The following is a 26,051-nucleotide window of genomic DNA, read 5'->3' on the forward strand; positions in this document are numbered from 1 at the left end:
ACCCAGGCTGGAGTGCAGTGTTGCAATCTTGGCTCATTACAGCCTCTGTCTCCCAGATTCAAACAATTCACCTGCCTCACCCTCCCAAGTAGCTGGGACGACAGGTACACACCACCATACCTGGCTAATTTTTGTATTGTTAGTAGAAATGTGGTTTCACCATGTTGGCCAGCCTGGTCTCAAACTCCTGACCTCAGGTGATCTGCCCACCACGGCCTCCCAAAGTGCTGGGATTACAGGCGTGAGCCACCATGCTCAACTGTGACCCATAATTTTTATCATAAATCAAGGCCAGTTATGGTGGCTCATCCCTTTAATTTTAGTACTAACTCAGTCCATGATGACTGCTTCCCTTCCAGATACCATATCTGCATTCTAGCCAGCAGGAAGGAAAAGAGCATACCTCCTCACCTTCAGAACCTGTCCTAGAAGTTACATACACCAGTGCTGTTTATTTTCCATTTAGTAGTCATATAGCCACTTCTAGAATTTGGTGTTTTGGTTTTTTCTCCTTTTTGGAGACAGTGTCTTACTCTGTCACCCAAGCTGGGGTACAGTGGCAAGATCATGGCTTACCGCAGCCTCAACCTCCCAGTCTCTAGCGATCCTCCCATATCAGCCTTCCTGGGTAGCTGGGACTATAGGCACCGGCTACCACGCCCAGCTAATTTTTAAATTTTTTGTAGAAAAGGGGTTTTGCTAAGTTGCTAAGGCTGGTTTCAAACTCTCTTCCTTTATTACAGGAAGCTGGGTGTAAATGTCAAGGGTTCTGTTAATGCTGAAGAGGAGGCAGACACTGGAAATCAACTTATATTTATAGCTTCTACAACCATTCTTTGTCTTCTGTTCCTTTCAATTATAGCTCATTTATTTTCATTACATTGTGGGTTTTAGAGCAGCTGATTATCCAAGGAATTTTATCTTGTAGGGAAACCCCTTCTTTGAATGAAATAGTCTCCAGAAGTATAAACAAAACATATAAAAGCAGGGCTGCTTTGATTGGCAGGTAGGATGGTTAAGAGAGAAGAGTCTTGCTCTTTTCATCACCTTTACTGGCTTCTCTCCTGTGTCTGTCCACCCCTTCCTGTGCCTAAGGACTGTTTAAAAAACAGCTTGAAACTATAGGTCAGGCGTGGTGGCTCACACCTGTAATCCCAGCACTGTGGGAGGCCAAGGCGGGCAGATTGCCTGAGGTCAGGAATTCAAGACCGGTCTGGCCAACATGGTGAAATCCTGTCTCTACTAAAAATAGAAAAAAAATTAGCCAGGCATGATGGCATGTGCCTGTAATCCCAGCTACTCAGGAGGCTGAGGCAGGAGAATCACTTGAACCAGGGAGGCGGATGTTGCACTGAGCCAAAATCATGCCACTGCACTCCAGCCTGGGCAACAGAGTGAGACTTTGACTCAAAAAAAGAGAAAATACGGTCGTTTCCCCATTCACTTCCCATTTTTAATTTTCAAAATAGTAAATTTCTGCCTTTGATAATTAATCTAAGTTTGACATAAATAAGGCTTTTTTTGGTGAATTCTTTATTTTGAATATTGTTTTAAAATCTAATATGCTTTTCCTTTCATTTAAATATAACCTACTCCATACAGATTAGAAGCTAGAAAATATTATAAAAGGAACTGAAATGTCTGAATCTATAATTAATTCAAAACCATTCATTGAATAAATTATAATGATTATCTATCTATGCTGAACTCAGTGTAATGCTGGTGTTCTATGCCTAAATAGAATTTACTGTGAATTTTTTGTTAAACTCAAAAGCCTTCCCAGCATATGTGTATCTGTAAGCATTGGATCAGCTCTGTAAGAGATATTTTACCAAGTATTAGTTAATTAAATATTTTTAAAATTCTAGCCAGGACTATATCTCTTATTTTCTCCTTTCATGAATATAGAGTTCTAGCATCTTTCCCTCTGCTCTGACCCTACCATTTCCTCAGCATGGCTGGACCAGAAACAAGGGGAGAGGATGCAGAAAATTGTCTGCTATAAAAAAAATCACTGGCAACTTGGAGTCAACTATTTGTCTCTCTTTATATTAGATTACTAAGCAGCTTAAATTAGTTTTTAAGCTCAGTTTGTAGGTGTTTTTCTGCCAAAGATAATTTTCCGTAAGGGGTAACTTCTTTCTCTCTTTTTTTCCCTCTGGACATTTAAAGACATAGTTTGGGCTGGACACAGTGGCTCATACCTGTAATCCCAGCACTTTGGGAGGCCAAGGTGGGTGGATCCTCTAAGCTCAGGAGTTCGAGACCACCATGGGCAATATGGTGAAACCTCATCTCTACTAAAAAACACAAAAAAAAAAAAAAAAAAAAAAAAGCCAGGCATAGTGGCATGTGTCTGTAGTCCTAGCTACCTGGAAGGCTGAGACATGAGAATCAGTTGAGCCTGGGAGGCAGAGGTTGCAGTGAGCCGAGATCATGCCGCTGCACTCCAGCTTACCAACTTAGGCTACAGAATGAGACCCCTGTCTCAAAAATAATAAGAAGAATTTGAATAGAATAGTCTTGTTTAGGAATACCACATCAGGGTTATCACTTCTTAAAATAACGAAACAATCTTGCAGGATCTTAGGGCCATTTGCATTAGTATCAGTTCATATAAAGAATATATGTAAAAGGCTCAGGGCTCAGGGAATTGAACTGAATTTACTTTGACATGCTTAAAAAAAAACTTTGTATCTTATTTATTTTAACATTCCTATTTTGTTCCTATTGTGCTTATAAAAACAGTGTAGAATATAGGAGCAATTTTTTAAATGGTTTTGCTTTCTGACTCTTGGAGTCAGACATTTATTATTTGACATGTTGCCTAATTCTTAGGAATTTTACCTGAACCCAAAGAGAATAGACAGACTTCTAAGCTTTGAAAAATTCAGCCAGGCACGGTGGCTCACACCTATAATCCCAGCACTTTGGGAGGCCAAGGTGGGTGGATTACTTGAGGTCAAGAGTTCAAGACCAGCCTGGCCAACATGGTGAAACCCCATCTCTATTAAAAATATAGACATTAGCCAGGAGTGGTGGCATGCACCTGTAAGCCCAGTTACTCAGGAGGCTGAGGCAGGAGAATTGCTTGAACACAGAAGGTAGAGGTTACAGTGAGCCAAGATGGTGCCACTGCACTCCAGCCTGGGTGACAGAGCAAGAATCCACCTAAAAAAAAAAAAAAAAAAAAAGGAAGAAAGAAAAATTATGCATTTTTAATTGTCATTATACAGGTAAATCCTACATTTCAGTTTTTCTTACTTTACATAGTTGGCTGCATAGAGTAACAGATGACATCTTAAAAAAATGTTAAGTAGTTTTGCTCTAATCTATATCCTCCTGCCATAGCAGTGAACTAGTCCTATAGAACAGAAATGTTATTTAGTATGTCAACAGTATGTTTTTTAACCTTGGCCTGAAGCCCATGTTCATGGTAAGACATAAAAATTTGAGGCCGGACGCAGTGGCTCATGCCTGTAATCCCAACACTTTGGGAGGCCAAGGCAGGTGGATCGTCTGAGATCAGGAGTTCGAGACCAGCCTGGCCAACATAGTGAAACCCCGTCCCTATTAAAAATACAAAAAATTAGCTGGGCATGGTGGTTCGTGCCTGTAATCCCAGCTACTCAGGAGGTTGAGGCAGGAGAATCATTTGAACCTGGGAGGCAGAGGTTGCAGTGAGCCGAGATTGTGCCACTGCACTCCAGCCTGGGCAACAAGAGCAAGACTCCATTTCAAAAAAATTTTTTTGAGAAATGATTTACTTGGCATTTTGCATCAATATGTTACCTTCCATTTTAGGTCTATCATTTGGCAAGCGTACGCTTACGTGATCTATGTCTAAAACTGGATGTTTCAAATGAGTTGCGAAGGAAGATATGGACGTGTTTTGAATTCACTTTAGTTCACTGCCCTGATCTAATGAAAGACAGGCATTTGGATCAGCTCCTCCTTTGTGCCTTTTATATCATGGCAAAGGTAATGTATAAATTGGAAGAAGAGACTGGGCATGGTGGCTCACGTCTATAATCCCAGCACTTTGGGAGGTCAAGGCGAGCAGATTGCTTGAGCTCAGAAGTTTGAGACCAGCTTGGCCAACATGGTGAAACCTCATCTCAACAAAAAATATAAAAATTACCTGGGCATTGTGACTTACACATATAGTCCCAGCTACTTGGGAGGCTTTCTATTAGATTATTGAGTAGCTTAAATTAGTTTTTAAGCTCAGTTTATAGGTGTTTTTCTGCCAAAGATAATTGAGGTGGGAGGATCTCTTGCACCTAGAAGCCCAGGGCTGCAATGAACTGAGATCATGACACTACACCCCAGCCTGGGCAACAGAGTGAGACCCTGTCTCAAAAAAAAAAAAAAAGTTTCTGTACCATATTGCATATTGCTTTCTCATGATTTATTGTGCTGACTCAGAAGAGCATTTTACTTTCTAGTTGCTACAACGTGTTTTAAGTTATAGAATAACATATCTTGCTTGTTTTTTAGAATTCTGATATATCTGACACAATCATTTGTCTTGAGCTTACTGGCCACAGGCAGTCCTAGCAGATATATACAGTTAAGACTTGATTTTTCAGCTTTTTGAAACAGAGGATATGTTCTTAAATTCTTTTGTGACCCTCCTTCCACAATGCCTCTTTGAAATCTCTGTAAAAAATAGGTCTTAATAATTGTTACTGTAGAACTATGGAAAAAAAAAAAAAAGAACTATGGCAGCTGACAAGAACAAGCACCTTACAAAAGGCAGCAAAAAGGGAGCCAAGAAGAAAATGATTGGTCTGTTTTCTAAGAAATATTGGTATAATGTAAAAATATCTGCTACGTTCAATAGAAGAAATATTGGAAAGACGCTAGTTACCAGGACTCAAGGAACCAAATTGCATCTGATAGCCTCAAGAGTCATGTGTTTGAATTGAATCTTGCTGATTTGCAGAATCATGAAGTCTCAGTTAGAAAACTCAACCTGATTACTAAAGATATTTAGGACAAAAGCTGCCTAACTTACATGGCATGGATCTTACTCATGACAAAGTGTGTTCCATGGTCAAAAAATGGCATATCATGGTCGATGCGCATGTCAATGTCAAAACTACCAAAGTAAAAAAAAAACAGTTATTTGCTTCAACTGTTCTGTGTTGGTTTTACTAAAAAAACACATCAGATACAGAAGACTTCTTGTGTTCAGTACCAACAGGTCCACCAAATCCAGAGGAAGCTGATAGAAATCATGACCCAAGAGGTACAGACAAATGACTTGAAGGAAGTAGTCAATAAATTGATTCTAGACAGCATTAGAAAAAACCATAGAAAAGCCTTGCTAATCTATTTATCCTTTCCATGATGCCTTAGTTAGAATAGTAAAAATGCTGAAGAAGCCCACGTTTGAATTGGGAAAACTCATGGAGCTTCATGGTGAAGGTAGTAGTTCTGGAAAAGCAACTGGGGTGAAACAGGTGCCAAAGTTGAATGAACTGATGGATATGAAACACTAGTCCGAGAGTCTATTTAAAGTTCAGACTTATAATACTGGCAAATAAAAGTTCTATTTGTAAAAAGTTAAAAGATAAATCATGTTTTCCAGAAGACTGTCAGAGTTCAGGCTAACTAATCGTGTGTTTTCCAGAAGTCAGAGTTCAGGCTTTGCCATTTCTAGCTCATCTTATAGAGAAAGGTTTAGCACTAATGGACAGTGAAGCAGGGGAAAAGAGTAACTTGCATGAAGTTTATGATCACAGAGATACCGAAAGGAATTCCTTTTTGGATCACCTAATCCATGTTCTTCCTTTTGGCCACCACTGTGACTTCTGTCTGAGCATTAGAAACGGTCAGGCACAATGGCTTATACCTGTAATCCCAGCACTTTGGGAGGCTGGGGTGAGCAGATTACATGGTCAGGAGTTCAAGACCAGCCTAACCAACATGGCGAAACCCCGTCTCTACTAAAAATATAAAATTAGCCAGGTGTAGTGGCCTGCAACTGTAATCCCAGCTACTCAGGAGGCTGAGGCAGAAGAATCCCTTGAACCCAGGAGGCGGAGGTTGCGGTGAGCCAAGATCATGCCATCGCACTCCAGCCCGGGCAACAAGAACAAAACTCCGTCTCAAAAAAAAAAGAAACCCTATAGTCTGTCTTGAAATGTTAGAACCTAAACCTATAATAGCTACTGAGTTTTATGGAGAATCACTGTGAAGTATTTTCAGTCCTTAGTATGTGGTTAATTTACTTTTAAGTAAGTACTTTTCAAATTAATAAAACTAGAGACTGCAGGGGACTCAACAGATCTGAGTTTGCTTATATCATTTTTTATATAAAGAAATGCATTTTAGTAAAGTCACATTATAGCAGTTTCAGTGCTTTTTGATTAATGAAACTATTAAGTGAGTCCCCACAGGCCACAAAGCCTGAACTTTTAAAGTAAAAAAAATCATAAATGAGGCCGCTCAAAAAAAAAAAAAAAAATCATAAATGTTAGTGGTTTTTAGTCATGGACTGGTTTGGGGTTAATGGTTTTCTGCAAGGCTGCTCTCAGTGCCAACTTATAATTAAAGTTTTTGTTCAGAGCCATTTTTCTTTCAAAAAGCAGTTGATAAATGCAGTTTTTATTTTCCTTAGGTAACAAAAGAAGAAAGAACTTTTCAAGAAATTATGAAAAGTTATAGGAATCAGCCCCAAGCTAATAGTCATGTGAGTCACATTATTTTTCCTGCTGTCCAAAAATAAATTTGCTCTCTTTTTCCACTGACAAATCATATAAAAGTAAACTTCTTTTATAGTTTTAATATACTTTAGATTTTCTGCTTTAATGGATAACATTAAACTCAAGAGACAATTTCATTGAAGGACAGTTTCAGTAGAAGCCAGGAAATCTGACTGTTTCTGACTCATCGATACACTTGCGTATACTTCTCATAAGTTCTGCCTTTCCATTTGCTCATTTAATGAAAGATATGTATAATAATCTTTAATTATATGAGACTGATTTTTTTGATGATGTTTAAACCCAGTGAGATTTGAGGATTCATTAACTTAACTACAGCGTTTGCCATTTGCTAAGCATCCTAATGTTTGCATCTTTGAATAGACATTAAACATTTCCGATTATATTGTTCTGGCCATGGTGAAAATTCAGTAAAACCTTTCAGTCATGGTAGCAGAGTGGACTGGCACACAGTAATGTCATATTGTTGTTATTAGTGTACCTGAAGAACACAAGTAAATTACTTTAATGATCATTCAAGAACCTAGCTGCTGGCCAGGCAGGTTGGCTCACGCCTGTATTCCCAGCACTTTGGGAGGTTGAGGTGAGTGGATCATGAGGTCGGGAGTTTGAGATCCGTCTGGCCAACATAGTGAAACCCCGTCTCTACTAAAAGTACAAAAAATCAGCTGGGTGTGGTGGTGCACACCTACTCAGGAGGCTGAGGCAGAAGAATCACATGAACCTGGGAGGTGGAGGTTCCAGTGAGCAGAGATTGTGCAACTGTACTCCAGCCCAGCCTTCAGTGCAAGACTCTGTCTCAAAAAAAAAGAAGAACCTAGTTGCTCTGCTCTTAGGAAGCATAATGGCCTCTTTTTTGGCCCTAAAAATTGTAGACAGAAGTAGTGGCCTAGATTGCAGGCCAAAACAGAGATGGGGGCCTCACACTACTAGTAGTTATATCTCCTTCTAAGAGAGCTTTGTTTAAGCCCTGAAATATATTATAGCAAGCAATATAGAAACATTTGGAGAACCAAGTACAGGCATTTGTTATATCCTGTGATAAACTAAGATTTTCTGGGCCTCTTTAGAAAATCCCTCAGGAACGGAGCCTAGAAAGCTCTAGATTATCCTTGAAGATCATTAAGGTGAGGTTAGTATGAGTCAGAAATGGGCCAAGCCACAGCTCCCTATATATCCTCTTAATACCAGTAACCTATAATATAGTACAAGGGGGAATGAATCATGCCTTTCCAGCTATCTCAGAGGTGAGAGACAGTTTAGGGGCAGGGAGGGGAAACGATTCTCATGTGGCCATCTGAAAGGAGATGGGAATGGGCTGGGAGCAGGAAAACAAGCTTCATTAAGAACTAATGACTCTTGGCCAGAGCAGTGGCTCGTGCCTGTAATCCCACCAGTTTGGGAGGCCAAGTCAGGCAGATCGATTGAACCCAGGAGGTCGAGGCTGCAATAAACAATGATTGTGCCACTGCACTGCAGTTTGAGCCATGGAGTGAGACCCTGGCTCTTAAAAAAAAGAAAAGAAAAGAAAAAAGAGACCAATTGATTCTTGTGTAAGGAATTAAAAAGGAGGAGGAATTAATTCAAGTCTTTGTTTATTTGAGATGGAGTCTTGCTCTACTGCCTAGGCTGGAGTGCAATGGCACAATCTCAGCGCAATGCAACCTCCACCCCCTGGGTTCAAGCAATTCTCCTGCCTCAGCCTCCCTAGTAGCTGAAATTACAAGTGTGTGCTACCATGCCCAGCTAATTTTTGTATTTTTAGTAAAGATGGGCTTTTAGCATGTTGGCCAGGCTGGTCTCAAACTCCTGACCTCAAGTGATCCACCTGTCTTGGCCTCCCAAAGTGCTGGGATTAATTACACTGGCCAAATTCGGGTCTTTGAAGTTGCTTTGATTTAGTAAAACCTGATCATCAGTCTTTAGTTGCTACTTCTTCTGTTTTATAAACTAAGCCCATCTTAGGTTATAGGCTCTTCTCCAGTATCCCCTCTTTTATGGTATGTGTTATAATCTATACTTACTTGAACTAATAACATTTTACCCTTGAGTATCACTTATACAGTCAAATAGTTGTTTTTTGATTTTGTTTGTTCTTTTGTTTGAAATGGAGTCTCGAAGTGTCACTCAGGCTAGAGTGCAGTGGCGCAATCTTGGCTCACTACAACCTCCATCTTTCAGGTTCAAGTGATTCTCCTGCCTCAGCCTCCCAAGTAGCTGGGACTACAGGTGCCTGCCACCATGCCCAGTTAATTTTTTGTATTTTTAGTAGAGATGAGATTTCACTATATTGGTCAGGCTGACCTTGTGATACGCCTGCCTTGGCCTTCCAAAGTGCTGGGATTATAGGCATGAGCCACCATGCCCAGCCCAAATAAATAGTTTTTAATTGGCTTGATGTTTTCTTCTTCTCATTTTGATTTTGTTTAACCTGTACCTCTGTGACTGAGCAGTTCTTTTTTTCCCCTCTGGTCTGTAGGTATATAGAAGTGTTCTGCTGAAAAGTATTCCAGGAGAAGTTGTGGCGTATAATAAAAATATAAATGATGACTTTGAAATGATAGATTGTGGTAAGTTATCCAATTTAACATGCTATATGTGAAACACATTGGATCACACTGTAGATAATACAGTGGGTATCAGACAAATGTGAATCCTGAGGAGGTAAGATGGACAATACACATGTTTTGAAAACAAGTAAGTTTGAGATTAGAATGTGCTGGTATAGTGTATTAAAACCATTAATTTGTCCCGTTAATTGTGTTTTGGAAGAAGTTTTCTAGTCTATTTATACATGTCAATGAAACACATAAAAGAAACTTAATAAAATTCTAAAATCTGAATGACAGAGAAAATAAGGTAGCTAACAGTAATCTTCCTGAGGAGTCTGTTAACAAAATGTCCTGTTCAGGTGGGGCGTGGTGACTCACACCTGTAATCCCAGGTGATCCGAATGCCTCAGCCTCTAAAAGTGCTGGGATTACAGACGTGAGCCACCACACTCTGCCTTACATACAGTTATTAACTAGATATTTATTAGCAAGTAAGCAAAAAACTATTGTTACAGATCCTATACAGTGGTGATGGCACAGGTCAGGGAAAATATCCAGTGATAATGAACTCAGGAATTCTGGCACTCAAAAAGAGAGTGATAAAATCCCAGAACTTTGGGAGGCCAAACCAGGAGGATTGCTTGAACCCAAGAGTTCAAGACCAGTGTGGGTAACATAGTGAGAGCCCATTGCTACAAAACATTTAAAAATTAGGGCCAGGCGTGGTAATTCATGCCTGTAATCCAAGCACTTTGGGAGGCTAAGGTGGGTGGATTGCAAGGTCAGGAGTTTGAGGCCAGACTGGCCAATATGGTGAAACCCTGTCTCTACTAAAATTACAAAAATTAGCTGGCACGGTGGCAGGTGCCTGTAGTCCCAGCTATTCAGGAGGCTGAGGCAGGAGAATTGCTTGAACCCGGGAGACGGAAGTTGCAGTGAGCTGAGATCAAGCCATTGCACTCCCAATCTGGGCGACAGAGGGAGACTGTCTCAAAAAAAAATTTTTTTTTTAATTTTAAAAATTAGCCGGCCAGGCGCGGTGGCTCAAGCCTGTAATCCCAGCACTTTGGGAGGCCGAGGTGGGTGGATCATGAGGTCAAGAGATCAAGACCATCCTGGTCAACATGGTGAAACCCCGTCTCTACTAAAACTACAAAAAATTAGCTGGGCATGGTGGCGCGTGCCTGTAGTCCCAGCTACTCAGGAGGCTGAGGCAGGAGAATTGCCTGAACCCAGGAGGTGGAGGTTGCGGTGAGCTGAGATCGCGCCATTGCACTCCAGCCTGGGTAACAAGAGCGAAACTCCGTCTAAAAAAAAAAAAAAAAAAAAAAAATTAGCCACATGTGGTGGTGGATGCCTACAGTCCGAAATACTCAGGAGGCTGAATTGGGGATGTTGGCTTAAGTCCAGGATGTCAAAGCTGCACTGAGCCATCCATGATCTTGTCACTGTCCTCCAGACAGAGCAAGATCCTGTCTCAAAAAAAAAGAAGAAAAAAAGAAAAAAATGAAAGATAAAAGTTATATAAGAAGTTATACAATCAAACAAGTCTATATTCAGATAAGTCACCTTCCAGTTCTTGGAGCTTTGGCTAGATGCTATGACCTAGACTTGGACACACCAAAGAACACCAATGTAGGAAGAACAGTTCTGGTTCTATAAACAAATTCGTTATGGGTGGTAAAATAACTACTGTTTAAAAAGCACACGCACAGTTTGTGTATACTATGCAGTAAGTTCTCTGTCTGACCACCACCCACAGAAAAGATTTGCTCAAGAACAGGTGCCAAGATTTCAGATGCAGGATTCAGTCAACCTTAAAGCTAGCATTGCCAGGCACGGTGGCTCAAGCCTGTAATCCCAGCACTTTGGGAGGCCGAGGCGGGTGGATCACGAGGTCAAGAGATCGAGACCATCCTGGTCAACACGGTGAAACCCCGTCTCTACTAAAACTACAAAAAATCAGCTGGGCCTGGTGGTGCGTGCCTGTAATCCCAGCTACTCAGGAGGTCGAGGCAGGAGAATTGCCTGAACCCGGGAGGCGGAGGTTGCATTGAGCCGAGATCGCGCCATTGCACTCCAGCCTGGGTAACAAGAGTGAAACTCGGGCCGGGCGCGGTGGCTCAAGCCTGTAATCCCAGCACTTTGGGAGGCCAAGGCGGGTGGATCACGAGGTCAAGAGATCGAGACCATCCTGGTCAACATGGTGAAACCCCGTCTCTACTAAAAATACAAAATATCAGCTGGGCATGGTGGCGCGTGCCTGTAATCCCAGCTACTCAGGAGGCTGAGGCAGGAGAATTGCCTGATCCCAGGAGGCGGAGGTTGCGGTGAGCTGAGATCCCGCCATTGCACTCCAGCCTGGTTAACAAGAGCGAAACTCTGTCCCCCAAAAAAAAAAAAAAAACCAAAACAAGAGTGAAACTCCGTCTCAAAAAAAAAAAAAAAAAGCTAGCATCAAGCAAATACCATGGATCAGAATTCAGGGCTGGACATGGGATTTCTCAGAGCTTGTAGCCTTACATTATCACCCCTAAGAGTAAAGCTGAGAGACTTCACTGGATCTTTCATCCCTTTCATGCTATTGAGAGTAGTGTCTCAAATATTTTAACCAAGCTGCTTATCTTAAATACTTTTTATTTCTTGAACATGAGCTTATTTTTAGCATTAGTCACACTTAATAAACATTCACTATTTTCTTTTTCTTTTTTCTTTTCTTTTTTGAGACAAAGTTTCTCTTTTGTTGCCCAGGCTGGAGTGCAATGGCACAATCTCAGCTCACTGCATCCTTTGCCTCCTGGGTTCAATGGATTCTCCTGCCTCAGCCTTCTAAGTAGCTGGGATTTCAGGCATGCACTGTCACACCTGGCTAATTTTGTGTTTTTAATAGAGACGGGGTTTCTCCATGTTGGTCAGGCTGGTCTTGAACTTCCAACCTCCGGTCATCTGCCCACCTCAGCCTCCCAAAGTGCTGGGATTACAAGCATGAGCCACCGCACTTGACCAATATTCACTGTTTTCATCAGTAAAGACCCATTTCTGGCTAGGCATGGTGGCTCACACCTGTAATTCCAGCACTTTGGGAGGGTGAGGTGGGCGGATCACTTGAGGTCAAGAGTTCAAGACCAGTCTGGCCAACATGGTAAAACCCCATCTTTACTAAAAATACAAAGATTAGCTGGGCATGGTGGTGCATGCCTGTAATCCCTGCTACTGGGGAGCCTGAGGCAGGAGAATTGCTTGAAACCGGGGGCAGAGGTTATAGTGAGCTGAGACTGTGCCACTGCATTCCAGCCTACACAACAGAGCAAGACTCCATCTCAAAAAAAAAAAAAAAAAAAATTCTGACCTTGAGTATGTTAATGAGCAAACCATTGGTCATTGATTAAGATATGCCTAGCAGAAACTGTTGTAGTGAAGAATGAATTTCCTGATTAAAACACCAGCTCTCTCCTCATAGGCCATGCATTCTTCGATATGGTGTTAGCAGACCACCCGAGACTTGTAGTCTTGATTAGAATACTTTCGAGACCCAGATTATAGCTTAACCAAAGTAACACAAACATAACACTGTACTCAAGTGTTTGTAGTTAATTGAAAACTTTATATTACTTCCTTAGAAACTTGTTTTAAGGATTAAAAAGAATTATATTTAGGCTAGATGTGGTGGCTCATGCTTGTAATCCCAGCACTTTGGAAGGCTGAGGCAGGAGGATCCCTTGAGCCCAGGAATTAAAGACTAGCATGGGCAACACAACGGAAAAAATGAAAATAAAAAATTAGCTGGGCATGGTGGCTCATACCTCTAGTCCCTACTACTTGGGAAGCCGAGGCAGGAAGGTCATTTGAGTCCAGGAATTTGAGGTTGTAGTGAACTATGATCGCACCACTGCGCTCCAGCCTGGGTGATAGAGCAAGATCTTGTCTCAAAAAAAATAAAAATAAAAAATATATATATATAAAATTATATGTATATGTATGTATGTTTGTATATATATATACACACACACACAGTCATGCTCCATATAATGACATTTCAATGATGGCCCACATATACAACAGTGGTCTTATAAGATTATAATCCTGTATTTTTACTATACCTTTTCTACTAGATATATTTAGATGCACAAATGCTTGCCATTGTGATATATTGCCTGCATTATTCAGTACAGTAACATGCTGTACAGGTTTGTAACTTAGGAGCCATATGCTGTACCATCCAGCCTAGGTGTATAGTTGGCCACGTAATCTAGGTTTGTATAAGTATACTCAATGATAGTCTCATGACAAAGTCATTTCAACAAAGCACTTCTGAGAAGAAAGCCCATCATTATGCAATACACAACTATGTATACACATACACATATATAATATTTAGTAGAAGTCTTGTTCATAGTGAATCCTCAGTGATAGTTATTATTTATAAGCTATTTTATACAATAAATAAGCTATATATACAATATCTGTAAGCTATTATATACAATATCAAATTTATCGTATTTTGTTAATGAGTATGGCTTTTTTTTTTTTTTTACTAGAGATGGGACCTCAGTATGTTGCCCAAACTGGTCTCGAACTCTTGGGCTCAAGTAATCCTCCCACCTCGGCCTCCCTAAGTGCTGGAATTACAGGCATAAGCCACCACACCTGGCTGAGTTGGTTTTTCTAAATGTCTTTTTTTTCTTTTTTTAATTTTAGAGATGAGATCTTGCTCTTGCCCAGGCTGGAGTGTAGTCGGGCAATCATAGCTGACTGCAACCTTGATTTCGTGGGTTCAAGCTGTCCTCTCATCTCAGCTCCCCGAGTAGCTAGGGCTAAAGGCGCGTGCCACCACACCTAGTTAATTTTTAAAATTTTTTATAGAGACAGGGTTTCACCGCACCCAACCTCCCACAATTTTAAATGTTTGGTTCATTCAAATAAAGTATAGCTCCTTACCTTACTTAAATATTAACAACTGGAATTGGAATGACACAGAAATATGAAGACTACAGTTTCTGTCTTAAGAAATTTATTATCCAAGGAGAACATTAAATAATTTTAGGCCATGTATCATCACTAATGTCTGTAATCCCAGCACTTTGGGAGGCCAAGGTGGGAGGTCACTTGAGCCCAGGAGTTTGAGGCCAGCCTAGACAACATAGGGAGACCCTATCTCTACAAAAGTTTAAAAAAAAAAAAAAAACAGCCAGGCGCGGTGGCTCACGCCTGTAATCACAGCACTTTGGGAGGCCGAGGCGGGTGGATCACGAGGTCAAGAGATCGAGACCATCCTGGTCAACATGGTGAAACCCCGTCTCTACTAAAAATACAAAAAATCAGCTGGGCATGGTGGCGCGTGCCTGTAATCCCAGCTACTCAGGAGGCTGAGGCAGGAGAATTGCCTGAACCCAGGAGGTGGAAGTTGCGGTGAGCCGAGATCGCGCCATTGCACTCCAGCCTGGGTAACAAGGGCGAAACTCCAACTCAAAAAAAAAAAAAAAAAAAAAAGCCTAGTGTAGCAGCATGCAACTGTAGTCCCAGCTACTCAGGAGGCTGAAGCAAGAGGTCAAGAACCTGTCATAAAATCAGAACAAAAGAAATAATTTTAATTGATCCATATAATGAGAATAACCTAGAAGAGCTGTTACCAAGTCAGTATGCTTTGGAATACTGGGGAACAGTGTTTCCCAGAATGGTAGTATAAGTGTTTTGGGGGAAGAGAGAGACTATACATAAAAAATTGGGGAAGTATGGAATTAAAGTAAACATGTGAGTTATTTTTTTTCCCAACTGCAGTACTTCTCAGAGCCCTATACTAACATGCATTCTGAATTTCCAATATTACATACAACATTTCCTCAACTTTATTTTACCAAATAGCTCCCCTCCTTCCCCAGTCAAGATCCTTTACAAATAACAGAAGTGGGCCGGGTATGGTAGCTCACGCCTGTAATCTCAGCACTTTGTGAGGCCGAGGCGGACGGACCATGAGGTCAGGAGTTAGAGACCAGTTTGGCCAACATAGTGAAACCCTGTCTCTACTAAAAATATAAAAAATTAGCCAGGTGTGGTGGCATATGCCTATAATCCCGGCTACTCGGGAGGTTGAGGCACAGAATCACTTGAACCCAGGAGGCAGAGGTTGCAGTGAGCCAAGATGGCACCACTGTACTCCCATCCAGGCAACATTGCAAGACTTCATCTCAAAAAATATATAAATAAATAATTAAAAATAACAGAAGTAAAAAAGATATCCAAATTAGGACTGAGATCCCCTGGGGCTGTTTGGCCTTTGAACCAAGTTTGAATTTCCTGGTTTTCCTAAAGTGAAGGCATGCTTCTACCCAGGTTCTCAAATTTTGCAGTATATTGAAAATGAGAGCTTTTTTCGTATATATGCTAAATTATTTTTAATTGGCAGTGGTTTTCTTAGCTCTTCTAAACACATGGTTCTTGTATATACAGGTAGATGATAGTTTGTAACACTCTGTAATACTCTTCCTCCCAAAAAAATAGTAGGACAAAGTTCTGCCTGGTTTCACAAGCTGTCCCAGAGTTGTACCAATAAATAGGAAACTGTTGGGGCAAGCTATCATTTTACAGTTGAGGGTGCTCACTAAAATCTGAACATTGGTTCCTGATCAGGGTTCCTGTTGTACGTGGTATAATAAGGCTCTTAGAACACCTGTTTTTGCAGAGAAATAAACCTAATTCATTTTGCTTTTTCCTTAACCTCTCAGGATATGCTTTACCTTTTAGAATCTTTCCACCTTTCTCAAAGAGCCAAGAAGAAATAATCTGCAGTCCCTTTTGTTATCTGAAGCTGGGGTTTGCCACTGCCTCCCATACTGTAGAACTTAGCTAAACACCAGCCCAAAGCTGTTGTCCCTCTAAGAGCCACCAGTGACAGTAAGCTCAAAAGCTGTGGTTGTGAAAACATTCTGCAGTGGCATCTAGAGAAAAGAGCACCACCTTCAGTTCATATGTTTGCATTTCTCTAGATTCCAATTTGACTTATAAGTAATACAGTTGGATTTCTGAACCTTCTCTAAAAATACTGATTTCTCTACATAAAGATTTGTGGGATTTTCTTAATATTATAGAAAGGTAATTTAAGTCACCGACTTGTATATTAAAATATACTTTGTGGCTGGGCACTGTGGCTTATGCCTGTAATCTCAGCACTTTGAGAGGCTGAGGCAGGGGATCACTTGAGCCCAGGAGTTGGAAACTATCCTGGAAAACATGGCAAAACCCCATCTCTACTAAAAATAAAAATGAAAAAATAGCCAGGCATGGTGGTGCATGCTTCTAGTCCCAGCTACTCAGGAGGGTGAGATGGGAGGACCACTTAAACCCAGGAGATCAGGGCTGCAGTGAGGCAAGATTGTACCACTGCACTCCAGCCTGGGTGACAAAGTGAGACCCTGTCTCAAAAATAAAAAAATAAAGTGTGCTTGTGTCACAACTTTGCATTCTTTTTAACAGACTTGGAAGATGCTGCAAAAACACCTGACTGTTGCAATGGACCAGTGAAAGAGGAAAGAGGTGATCTTATAAAATTTTACAATACAATATATGTAGGAAGAGTGAAGTCATTTGCACTGAAATATGACTTGTCGAATCAGGACCATGTGGTATGTTTTATGTTTTACTATTTTATTATTATTTGCCGTCATAGTTGGATTACTCTGAGTTTATTTTGCTAGATAAATATGTCAAAGTTTAAAGCCCCGCTAATGCATATATAGGAGAAAATTACTAGCAATTAATCAGAGCATGACTAGTAACTTCATCAGTGATTAAGGCTATGGTACAACAGATACCAGAGAAAATCATGGGATTTTTTTTTTCTCTTTTTTTGAGACAGGTCTCACTCTGTTGCCCAGGCTGGAGTGCAGTGGCACAATCTCAGCCCACTGCAACCTTTGCTTCCAGGGCTCAAGTGATACTCCCACCTCAGCTTCCCGAGTAGCTGGTACTACAGGCGCGTGCTACCATATCCAGCTAATTTTTTTGTATTTTTAGTAGATATTGGGTTTCACCATGTTGGCCAGTCTGGTCTCAAACTCCTGGACTCAAGTGATTTACCCACCTCAGCCTCCCAAAGTAATGGGATTATAGGCATGAACCACCATACCTGGCGGGAATTTTAGCTGTACTGTGATTATGTTACTAGAAATTCTGTATACATATGGGTAAGAACTTGATGGGAACATGAATATTAATAGTTAATTTGGTAATTTTTTCCTGTTGTTTTCTGTTTCTCTTGTTATATTGTGCGATTAATGTTTTTCTCAAGATAAAGACAAAAGGGGCTGGGCACAGTGGTGGCTCATGCCTGTAATCCCAGCACTTTGGGAGGCTAAGGCGGGCAGATAACCTGAGGTCAGGAGTTCAAGACCAGCCTGACCAACATGGTGAAACTCTGTATCTATAAAACTACAAAAATTAGCTGGACATGGTGGTGGGTGCCTGGAATCCCAGCTACCCGGGAAGCTAAGGCAGGAGAACCACTTGAACCCAGGAGGTGGAGACTGCAGTGAGCCGAGATCACTCCACTGCACTTCAGCCTGGGCAACAAGAGTGAAACTCTGTCTCAAAAAAAAAAAAAAAAAAAAGAGGCTGGACGCTGTGGCTTACACCTGTAATCCCAGCACTTTGGGAGGCCAAGGTGAGGGGATCACCTGAGGTCAGGAGTTCGAGACCAGCCTGACCAACATGGTAAAACCCGTCTCTACTAAAAGTACAAAAGTTAGCTGGGCATGGTGGTGGGCACCTATAATCCAAGCTACTTGAGAGGTTGAGACAGGAGAATCACTTGAGCCTGGGAGACAGAGGTTGCAGTGAGTCAAGATTGTGCCATTGCACTCCAGCCTGGGCAACAAGAACAAGACTTCATCTCAAAAAAAAAAAAAAAAGATAAAAGAAAGTAGGTAGGCCTGGATTACCAAAATTACCAAATTAATTGTTTTAATGAATATTACACAACTACTCAGGAAGCTAAGGTAGGAGGATCGTTTGGGCCCAGGAGGTCAAGGCTACAGTGAGCCATAATCGCACAACTGCACTGCAACAGAGTGAGACCCTGTCTCAAAAAAAAAAAGAAAGAGGGCTGTAGCAGAAGCTGCATCCAGCCAGCCAATAGCTGTGTATATGTATCTGTGTGCATCTCTACATTTCTGTTCTTCCTCTTTTCAAGGAATATGGTCTGTTACTATCCTCAGAGGTCAAAACTGTTCATCCTGCTCCATCAGTTTCACTTCCCGTCTGTCATGTGCGATACTCTGAATATCTCTACCATCTTAATTTATTTCAATTATACAGGATATTAAAGAAAAATTAAATCCTTGCTCGCCAACTTATTTTAAATCTTTTCTATTTCCATATGAAGTCTTTCCCATTTCATTAACAGATTTTTTCCATGTTGGAATCATCCTGCTGGCTTATAGAATTCTCTGCCTCTCTTTATTATCTCTGCTACTGCTTTGGTTGTGGGAAGTGTGTTTGTGGAAAGAGACTGTTATAGCAAATGTTAGAAGATTATTCTTTGTCTCTACTTTCTAAGCATGAATATGACATTCTGATGCTTGTGGCTTACCTCCTGGCATCTTGTCCAGGATTTTTTTTTTTCTTTCGAGACAGAGTCTCACTCTGTCATCCAGGGAGGAGTGCAGTGACACAGTCTCAACTCACTGCAACCTCCATCCCCTGGGTTCAAACAATTCTTGTGCTCAGCCTCCCAAGTAGCTGGGACTACAGGCACACACCACCATGCCTGACTAACTTTTATATTTTTAGGAGCTACTCAGGAGGCTGTAGTGGTGTTTTGCCATGCTGTCCAGGCTGTTTTCCAACTCCTGTCCTCAAGTGATCTGAGCACCTTGGCCTCCCAAAGTGCTAGGATTATAGGAGTGAGCCACTGCGCCCCGCTCCAGAATTCTTTTTTTTTCTTTTTTTTTCTTTTTTTTTTTTTGAGTCAGAGTGTCATTCTGTCACCTAGACTGGAGTGCAGTAGCACAACCTGGGCTCAGTGCCACACCTCTCCCTCCTGGGTTCAAGTAATTCTAGTGCCTCAGCCTCCCAAGTAACTCAGATTACAGGCATGTGCCACCATGCCCAGCTAATTTTTGCATTTTTAGTAGAGATAGCACAACATTTCACCCTGTTGGCCAGGCTGGTCTCTGTGAGCCACCATGCCTGGCCAGAATTCTTTTTTTTTTTTTTGAAATGGAGTCTTGCTCAGTCACCTAGCCTAGAGTGCAGTAGCATGATCTCAGCTCACTGCAGCCTCCACCTCCCGGGTTCAAGCAATTCTCCTGCCTCAGCCTGCTGATTAGCTGGGATTACGTGTGCGTTCCACCACACTTGGCTAGTTTTCATATTATTAGTAGAGATGGGGTTTCACGATGTTGGTCAGGCTGGCCTTGAACTCCTGACCTTGTGATCCACCTGCCTCAGCCTCACAAGGTGCTAGGATTACAAGCATGAGCCACCGCACCCGGCCAGAATTCTTAATAGTAGTTATAGGATATCCTGAAAGATTCAGGAAAATAAATTCTGGTTTATCTGTTGTTGTTAAAAAAAAAAAAACAAGAAGTAATGGATTTTTTTTGCTTTTCTCAGCCATAAGTAAGCTTTTACAGTATAACTGATTCCTAACTAGGAGTTACCATAAGAATAAAAATACGAGATTCAAAAGCAAAGAAACACTTTTATCTAAAAATCTGACTTTTGGATTATTTTAGATGGATGTTCCACCACTCTCTCCTTTTCCTCATATTAAACAACAGCCAGGCTCACCGCGCCGCATTTCCCAACAGCACTCCATTTATGTTTCCCCTCACAAGAATGGGTCAGGCCTTACACCAAGAAGTGCTCTGCTGTACAAGTTCAATGGTAGCCCTTCTAAGGTAAGGTGATACAGGCTTTACTCCAAAGCGATTTACATACATCCATAGGTTAAAAGTTGGATTTCAGATTAACAGTCAACAATTGTTAATCTTACCTCTTTTTTTTTTTGTGGGGCGGGGGCAAGTTACTACTGTGCTAACAAAATATGAACTGCTAACTATGGCATGTCTCCTCTCATCAAGAGCAGTGTCTTCAGTTTGAGCTAGTTTAATCCATTACTATTGACATGGTATTTGTGGAGTTCACTTTGAAAGTCCCCAGCATGTTTCTCTGTTCAAGCAAGATCTTGAGAAGGGGCCAGTAAGGCAACACCTGCACGTGATCAGACATGGGGGATGATGTCAAGTTTAAAGAAAGGCCTTGGAAGTGAAAGTGCATTTAGTGGATGGTAACCAGGAAAACGTCTGAAAACAGAAGCCTCCTCTTATGTGCATAGAAAACTCTGTGATTATCTCCATCCTTATCCCTGTTCAACAATGAAGATATGATGGACATGACTGCTGTTTTCACATACTTCATGGACTATCAAGCAGATATGTTCAGTATGTCTCCAGAAGTCAGAATCAGTATAAACTGGAAGAAATTGTAGTGGGGCACATTGTAACTCAGTCAAAATACAGTGGCTGCTTCTTAACTCATTACTTTCTTATTCAGTTACACAGATAACTATAGAGTTCCTACTACACTTGATAAAGTTGACTAGGATAATATACGTAACTGGGTAGAGCGGCTCAAGCCTATAATCCTAGCACTTTGGGAAGCCAAGGCGGGAGGATTGAGCCCAAGAGTTGAAGGGCAATATAGCAGGCCACCATTTCTACAAAAAAACTTTTAAAAGCAAAACAATTATCTGAGTTTGGTGACATGCACCTATAGTCCCAGCTACTCAGGAGGCTGAGGTGGGAAAGTCACTTGAGCCCTGTAGGCTACAGTGAGCTGTGATTGCACCACTGCACTCCAACCTGGGTAACAGAGTGGAACCCTGTCTCAAAAAACAAAAAGATTCACTTATTCACAGACTTACATTTCTTCCTTTTGCAAATTTATTTCCCATAAGGATGTTCAGAAGAGATTGCTGCATGGAATCAAAGATTGACTTGACTTCTAAGACAGTGATTCTGAAATCATGAATCAGAATCACCTGGGGAGCTTGTTGCATGCAGATACCTGTCCCACAGACCTTGTGAATAACAAATCACTAGCTAGCAGGTCTAGGACTCTATGACAAGCTCCCTATAATTGTTATATACATAGATTTCAATAACCACTTCTCTTCTACCTTGTTACTCAGAGTATGGTTCATGGACCAGCAACATCAGGATCACCTGGGAGCTTGTGAGAATTCCAGAATCTCAGGCCCTACACCAGCCCCGCTAATTTTGAATCTGCAGGTTAACAAGATCTCTAAATGATTAGTAAGCGCATTAAAGGTTGAAAAGCAGCAAGGCAAGGCAGCTTACACTTGTAATCCTAGCACTTTGGGAGGCCAAGGGGGAAGGATTGCCTGAGTGCAGGTGCAGTTCAAGACCAGCCTGGGCAACATGGCAAAACCCCGTCTTTGCTAAAAATACAAAAAATTGGTCAGACATGGTGGCTCACGCCTGTAATCCCAGCACTTTGGGAGGCCGAGGCAAGTGGATTGCCTGAGGTTAGGAATTCGAGACCAGCCTGACCAATATGGCAAAACCCCATCTCTACTAAAACTACAAAAAAATAACCAGGTATGGTGGCCTGCACCTGTAGTCCCAACGAGGGAGGCTAAGGCAGGAGAATCGCTTGAATCCAGGAGGCAGAAGTTGCAGTGAGCCAAGATTGTGCCCTGCACTCCAGCCTAGGCAACAACAACAAAAAAATTCTAGGTGCTTCTGCTGCTTCTAGTCTGGGTGCTACACATTGAGAACTACTGTTCTACAGTAAATTCAATTTTTTTTTTTTTTGAGACAGGGTCTCATTCTGTTGCCCAGGCTGAAGTACGGTGGCATGATCACTGCTCACTGCAGCCTCAACCTCCCCAGGCTCAGGTAATGCTCCCACCTTAACCTCCTGAGTAGCTGGAACTACAGGCACAAGCCACCACACCTGGCTAAATTTTGTATTTTTTTGTAGAGACTGGGTTTGCCCTGTTGCCCAGGCTGGTGTCGAACTCCTGGGCTCAAGTGATCAAACTGTCTTGGCCTCTCAAAGTGCTGGTATTATAAGCCACCAAACCTGGCCTTAAATCTGATTTTTTAAACTATCTGAAAAGATTAGTTCTAGCCATCCCTTATTAGGTTGTTCTAAGTTTAAAAAAGAATCGTTATCCCATTGTTAAGATTTGGATAGAGGATAGAGCGCAGGAAAAAAACAGTTAACTTGGTTGTTTGCTGCCATTTCCCCTCTCCTTCTTTTATTCACACACTTTCTGTTTCTGTACAGAGTTTGAAAGATATCAACAACATGATAAGGCAAGGTGAGCAGAGAACCAAGAAGCGAGCAATAGCCATCGATAGTGATGCAGAATCCCCTGCCAAACGCGCCTGTCAAGAAAATGATGATGTTTTACTGAAACGACTACAGAATGTTGTCAGTGAGAGAGCAAGTCATTAATGTTGTTGTTGTTTCTGTGATAAAAGCACTTTCAAATTGTTCTGCAGAAAGTTGTAGCTCTGTCCCTCAAACCTTTTAGGCCCTATAGATGGTAAATATCACTGGGTTATAAGAAAAAATTGCACAAAAATTATGTGCTTTTATATCCAAAATGTAGTTGACAAAGATGTATTTTAAGTTGGATTGGAAAGGAATATTTTAAGTGCCTTTTAAAAATATTAATAGTCAAGGAATTTTTTTTTTAATGTGTTCTCCTTGGGTTAGTTTTCAAGATGAAATAAGGAGAAACCCTGTAACTTTTTAGCTGTCTTTTAAAAATAAATGTCTCCTTCTTCTGTGTTTTGTAATGTGAGGATAAATAATCTACTTTTGGTAAGCATGCTTTCAGATATTTGTATACTCAATTTAATACTGAAGGAGGGGGTTGGTTCCCAGAGTACCTGAGCCAGAGGGTGATGTACCAGCCTGTCTCTGGCCCACTGTGGTAATTCCACATCCAGGTGCCACCACCATTCAGGGTTGTCTCACCCCTTCTCATGCCTTTTCTCTCCAGCATAAGTGGATTTGTACCTGAGCCCCAGTGCTACCCTTATCCTTGCTTTCAAGCCCTAAGCCATATTAGCCTGATGTTACAACCCAATAAATGGGGCACTTTCTTCTTTTGTAAACTATCATTTTGGTTTCTGTGACATTAACTTATTCATACATGATTGCATTAACTCATGTAGTTCTCAAAATTGGCAGCTGCTTCTCAATCCAGGAGAATAAAATTCAGTTAGTTATTAAAAGCTAAATTTCCTATTAGTAAGGTAACATCATGATGATGTGTGGTATACTATTTTTCAGATCATACTATCAGTCATGTCTAATTGAGTCCCTAAGAATATTTGAAACCATTTAAAAAACCACATAAATATCATCTCATGCCTCATAATTCTAATATATTGAATACATCAGTAAAACAGCTGCTTATTACTTCCCCTGGCTTTGTTCTCAGTATTATTAGTGCATCATGAGTTTCCTCCTAGTGTTTGACCACTGGGTACTCCTGAAGATGTTTTCCAGTACTAGGGATGCAGCTTTCCAAAATATCACCTCTTTAATATTTGCTTTTTCTAATATGTATCCAGAATCTAGAGGATATGGATAACCCATTCATAGTTTATTTTGAGAAGTTTTATCAAATATTTATGTTTCTAACTGCAAACCTTAATTTTTGAAAGGCACAATGTTTAACTCACCTGTCTTTAACCAGGCTCATTTAAAATAGTCTAAGATTTGGCTGTCACTAATTAGTATTCTCAAGAATTTTATTTTTCTATTTTAAGAAGAAAAGGAATTTTGGTCACATTTTGCTTGTAAATGAAAATTACATCCTCATTCTTTGTGTAGTATCTACACATTGTTATATGCCAAATAACAAAGTCTGTCTTAAATCCTTGTACATATTTGTATGTCCCCATAATTGTTGTATCATTTTTATCTTCATTATTGTGCAAAATGTAAATGAGCATTTGTACATTGACTGTTTAAGAAATCCTGGGCTGGGTGCTGTGGCCCATGCCTATAATCCCAATACTTGGGAGGCCAAGGGAGGAGGATTGCTTCAGTCCAGGAGTTTAAGACCAACTTGGGCAACATAGTGAGCCCTCATCTGTACAGAAAAAATTAAAAATTAGTTGGGCATGGTGGCATGTGCCTGTAGTCCCAGCTATTCAGGAGACTGACATGAGAGGATCACTTGAGGCCAGGAGATTGAGGCTGCAGTGAGCTGTGATTGCACCACTACACTCCATCCCAGGTGAGAGGGTGAGACCCTGTCTCAGAAAAGAAAAAAAGAAATTCTGGACATGTTTTTATCAGTTTTCAGGACTTCATATCAATGTACATAAAATGGCTAATAAAAATTGGAATTGAGGTTATTGAAAAAAACTATTTTCTGTATGACTAGAAGCAATTGCACAGCCATCTAAAATCTGTCTTTTTAAATATCTACTTATGTCTTTAAATTTTCTTAGTATAACTTAATGTTCCTATGGTTTCCAGGGTCTGGGGGAAAATGAAAAATAACTGCTTAATGGATATAGAGTTTTTTGAGGGGTTGTGATAAAACTGTTTTGGAACTTGATATAGGTGGTATAGTTGCATAACATTGTGAATTTACTAAATGCCACTGTATTGTACACTTTAAAATGGTTACTTTTGTGTTATGTAAGTTTTACCTTAATTTTTTTTTAAGTCTTAGATACTATATTAGTCTGTTTTCACACTGCTGATGAAGACATACCCAAGACTGGGAAGAAAAAGAGATTTAATGGACTTACAGTTCCATGTGGCTGGGAGGCCTCACAATCATGGTGAAAGGCAAGGAAGAGCAAGTCATATCTTACATGGATAGTGGCAGGCAAAGAGAGAGCTTATGCAGGGAAACTCCCATTTTTAAAAGAATCAGATCTTGTGAGCCACATTCACTATCATGAGAACTGCCTAGGAAAGACCCGCCCCCACAATTCAATCACCTCCCACTGTGTTCCTCCAACGACACATAGGAATTGTGGAAGTTACAATTCAAAATGAGATTTGGGTGGGGACACAGCCAAACCATATCTTTCTACCCCTGGCTCCTCCCAAATCTCATGTCCTCACATTTCAAAACCAATCATGCCTTCCTAACAGCCCCCCAAAGTTTTTTTTTTTTTTTTTTTTTTTTTTTTGAGACGGAGTTTCACTCATGTTACCCAAACTGGAGTGCAATGGCATGATCTCAGCTCACCGCAACCTCCGCCTCCTGGGTTCAGGCAATCCTCCTGCCTCAGCCTCCTGAGTAGCTGGATTACAGGCACGCACCACCATGCCCAGCTAATTTTTTGTATTTTTAGTAGAGACGGAGTTTCACCATGTTGACCAGGATGGTCTCGATCTCTTGACCTCCTGATCCACCCGCCTCGGCCTCCCAAAGTGCTGTGATTACAGGCTTGAGCCACCACGCCCGGCCCCCCACAAAGTTTTAACTCGTTTCAGCATTATCCTGAAAGTCCACAGTTCAACATCTCATCTGAGGCAGTCAGTTCCATCTATGAGCCTGTAAAATCAAAGGCAAGTAAGTTACTTCCTACCTACAGTGGGGGCACAACCACTGGGTAAATACAGCCATTTCAAATGAGAAAAATTGGCCAAAACAAAGGGGCTACAGGCCCCATGCAAGTCTGAAATCCAGCAGGACAGTGAAATCTTTTTTTTTTTTTTTTTTGAGAGGGATTTACTCAATGCTATCCAGGCTGGA

At 41.0% G+C, this 26,051-nt stretch overlaps 1 protein-coding gene across 1 annotated transcript in view; it reads left to right on the plus strand.

The window, feature by feature from the left end:
- RBL1 (RB transcriptional corepressor like 1) overlaps positions 1 to 24,977 on the plus strand; it is a 78,628-nt gene extending 53,651 nt beyond the window's left edge. The window contains exons 19-24 of the mRNA XM_032295013.1: positions 3,805 to 3,981; positions 6,629 to 6,700; positions 9,214 to 9,304; positions 16,757 to 16,905; positions 20,017 to 20,181; positions 22,598 to 24,977. Of these exons, the coding sequence (XP_032150904.1) occupies positions 3,805 to 3,981; positions 6,629 to 6,700; positions 9,214 to 9,304; positions 16,757 to 16,905; positions 20,017 to 20,181; positions 22,598 to 22,768 (825 nt within the window). The 3' untranslated portion in view covers positions 22,769 to 24,977. The remainder of the gene's footprint in view (positions 1 to 3,804; positions 3,982 to 6,628; positions 6,701 to 9,213; positions 9,305 to 16,756; positions 16,906 to 20,016; positions 20,182 to 22,597) is intronic.
- The last annotated feature ends 1,074 nt before the right edge of the window (positions 24,978 to 26,051 follow it).

This window comes from Sapajus apella, unplaced genomic scaffold, assembly GCF_009761245.1.
Source record: "Sapajus apella isolate SASKATOON/1434 unplaced genomic scaffold, GSC_monkey_1.0 scaffold33, whole genome shotgun sequence".
Taxonomy (NCBI): domain Eukaryota; kingdom Metazoa; phylum Chordata; class Mammalia; order Primates; family Cebidae; genus Sapajus; species Sapajus apella.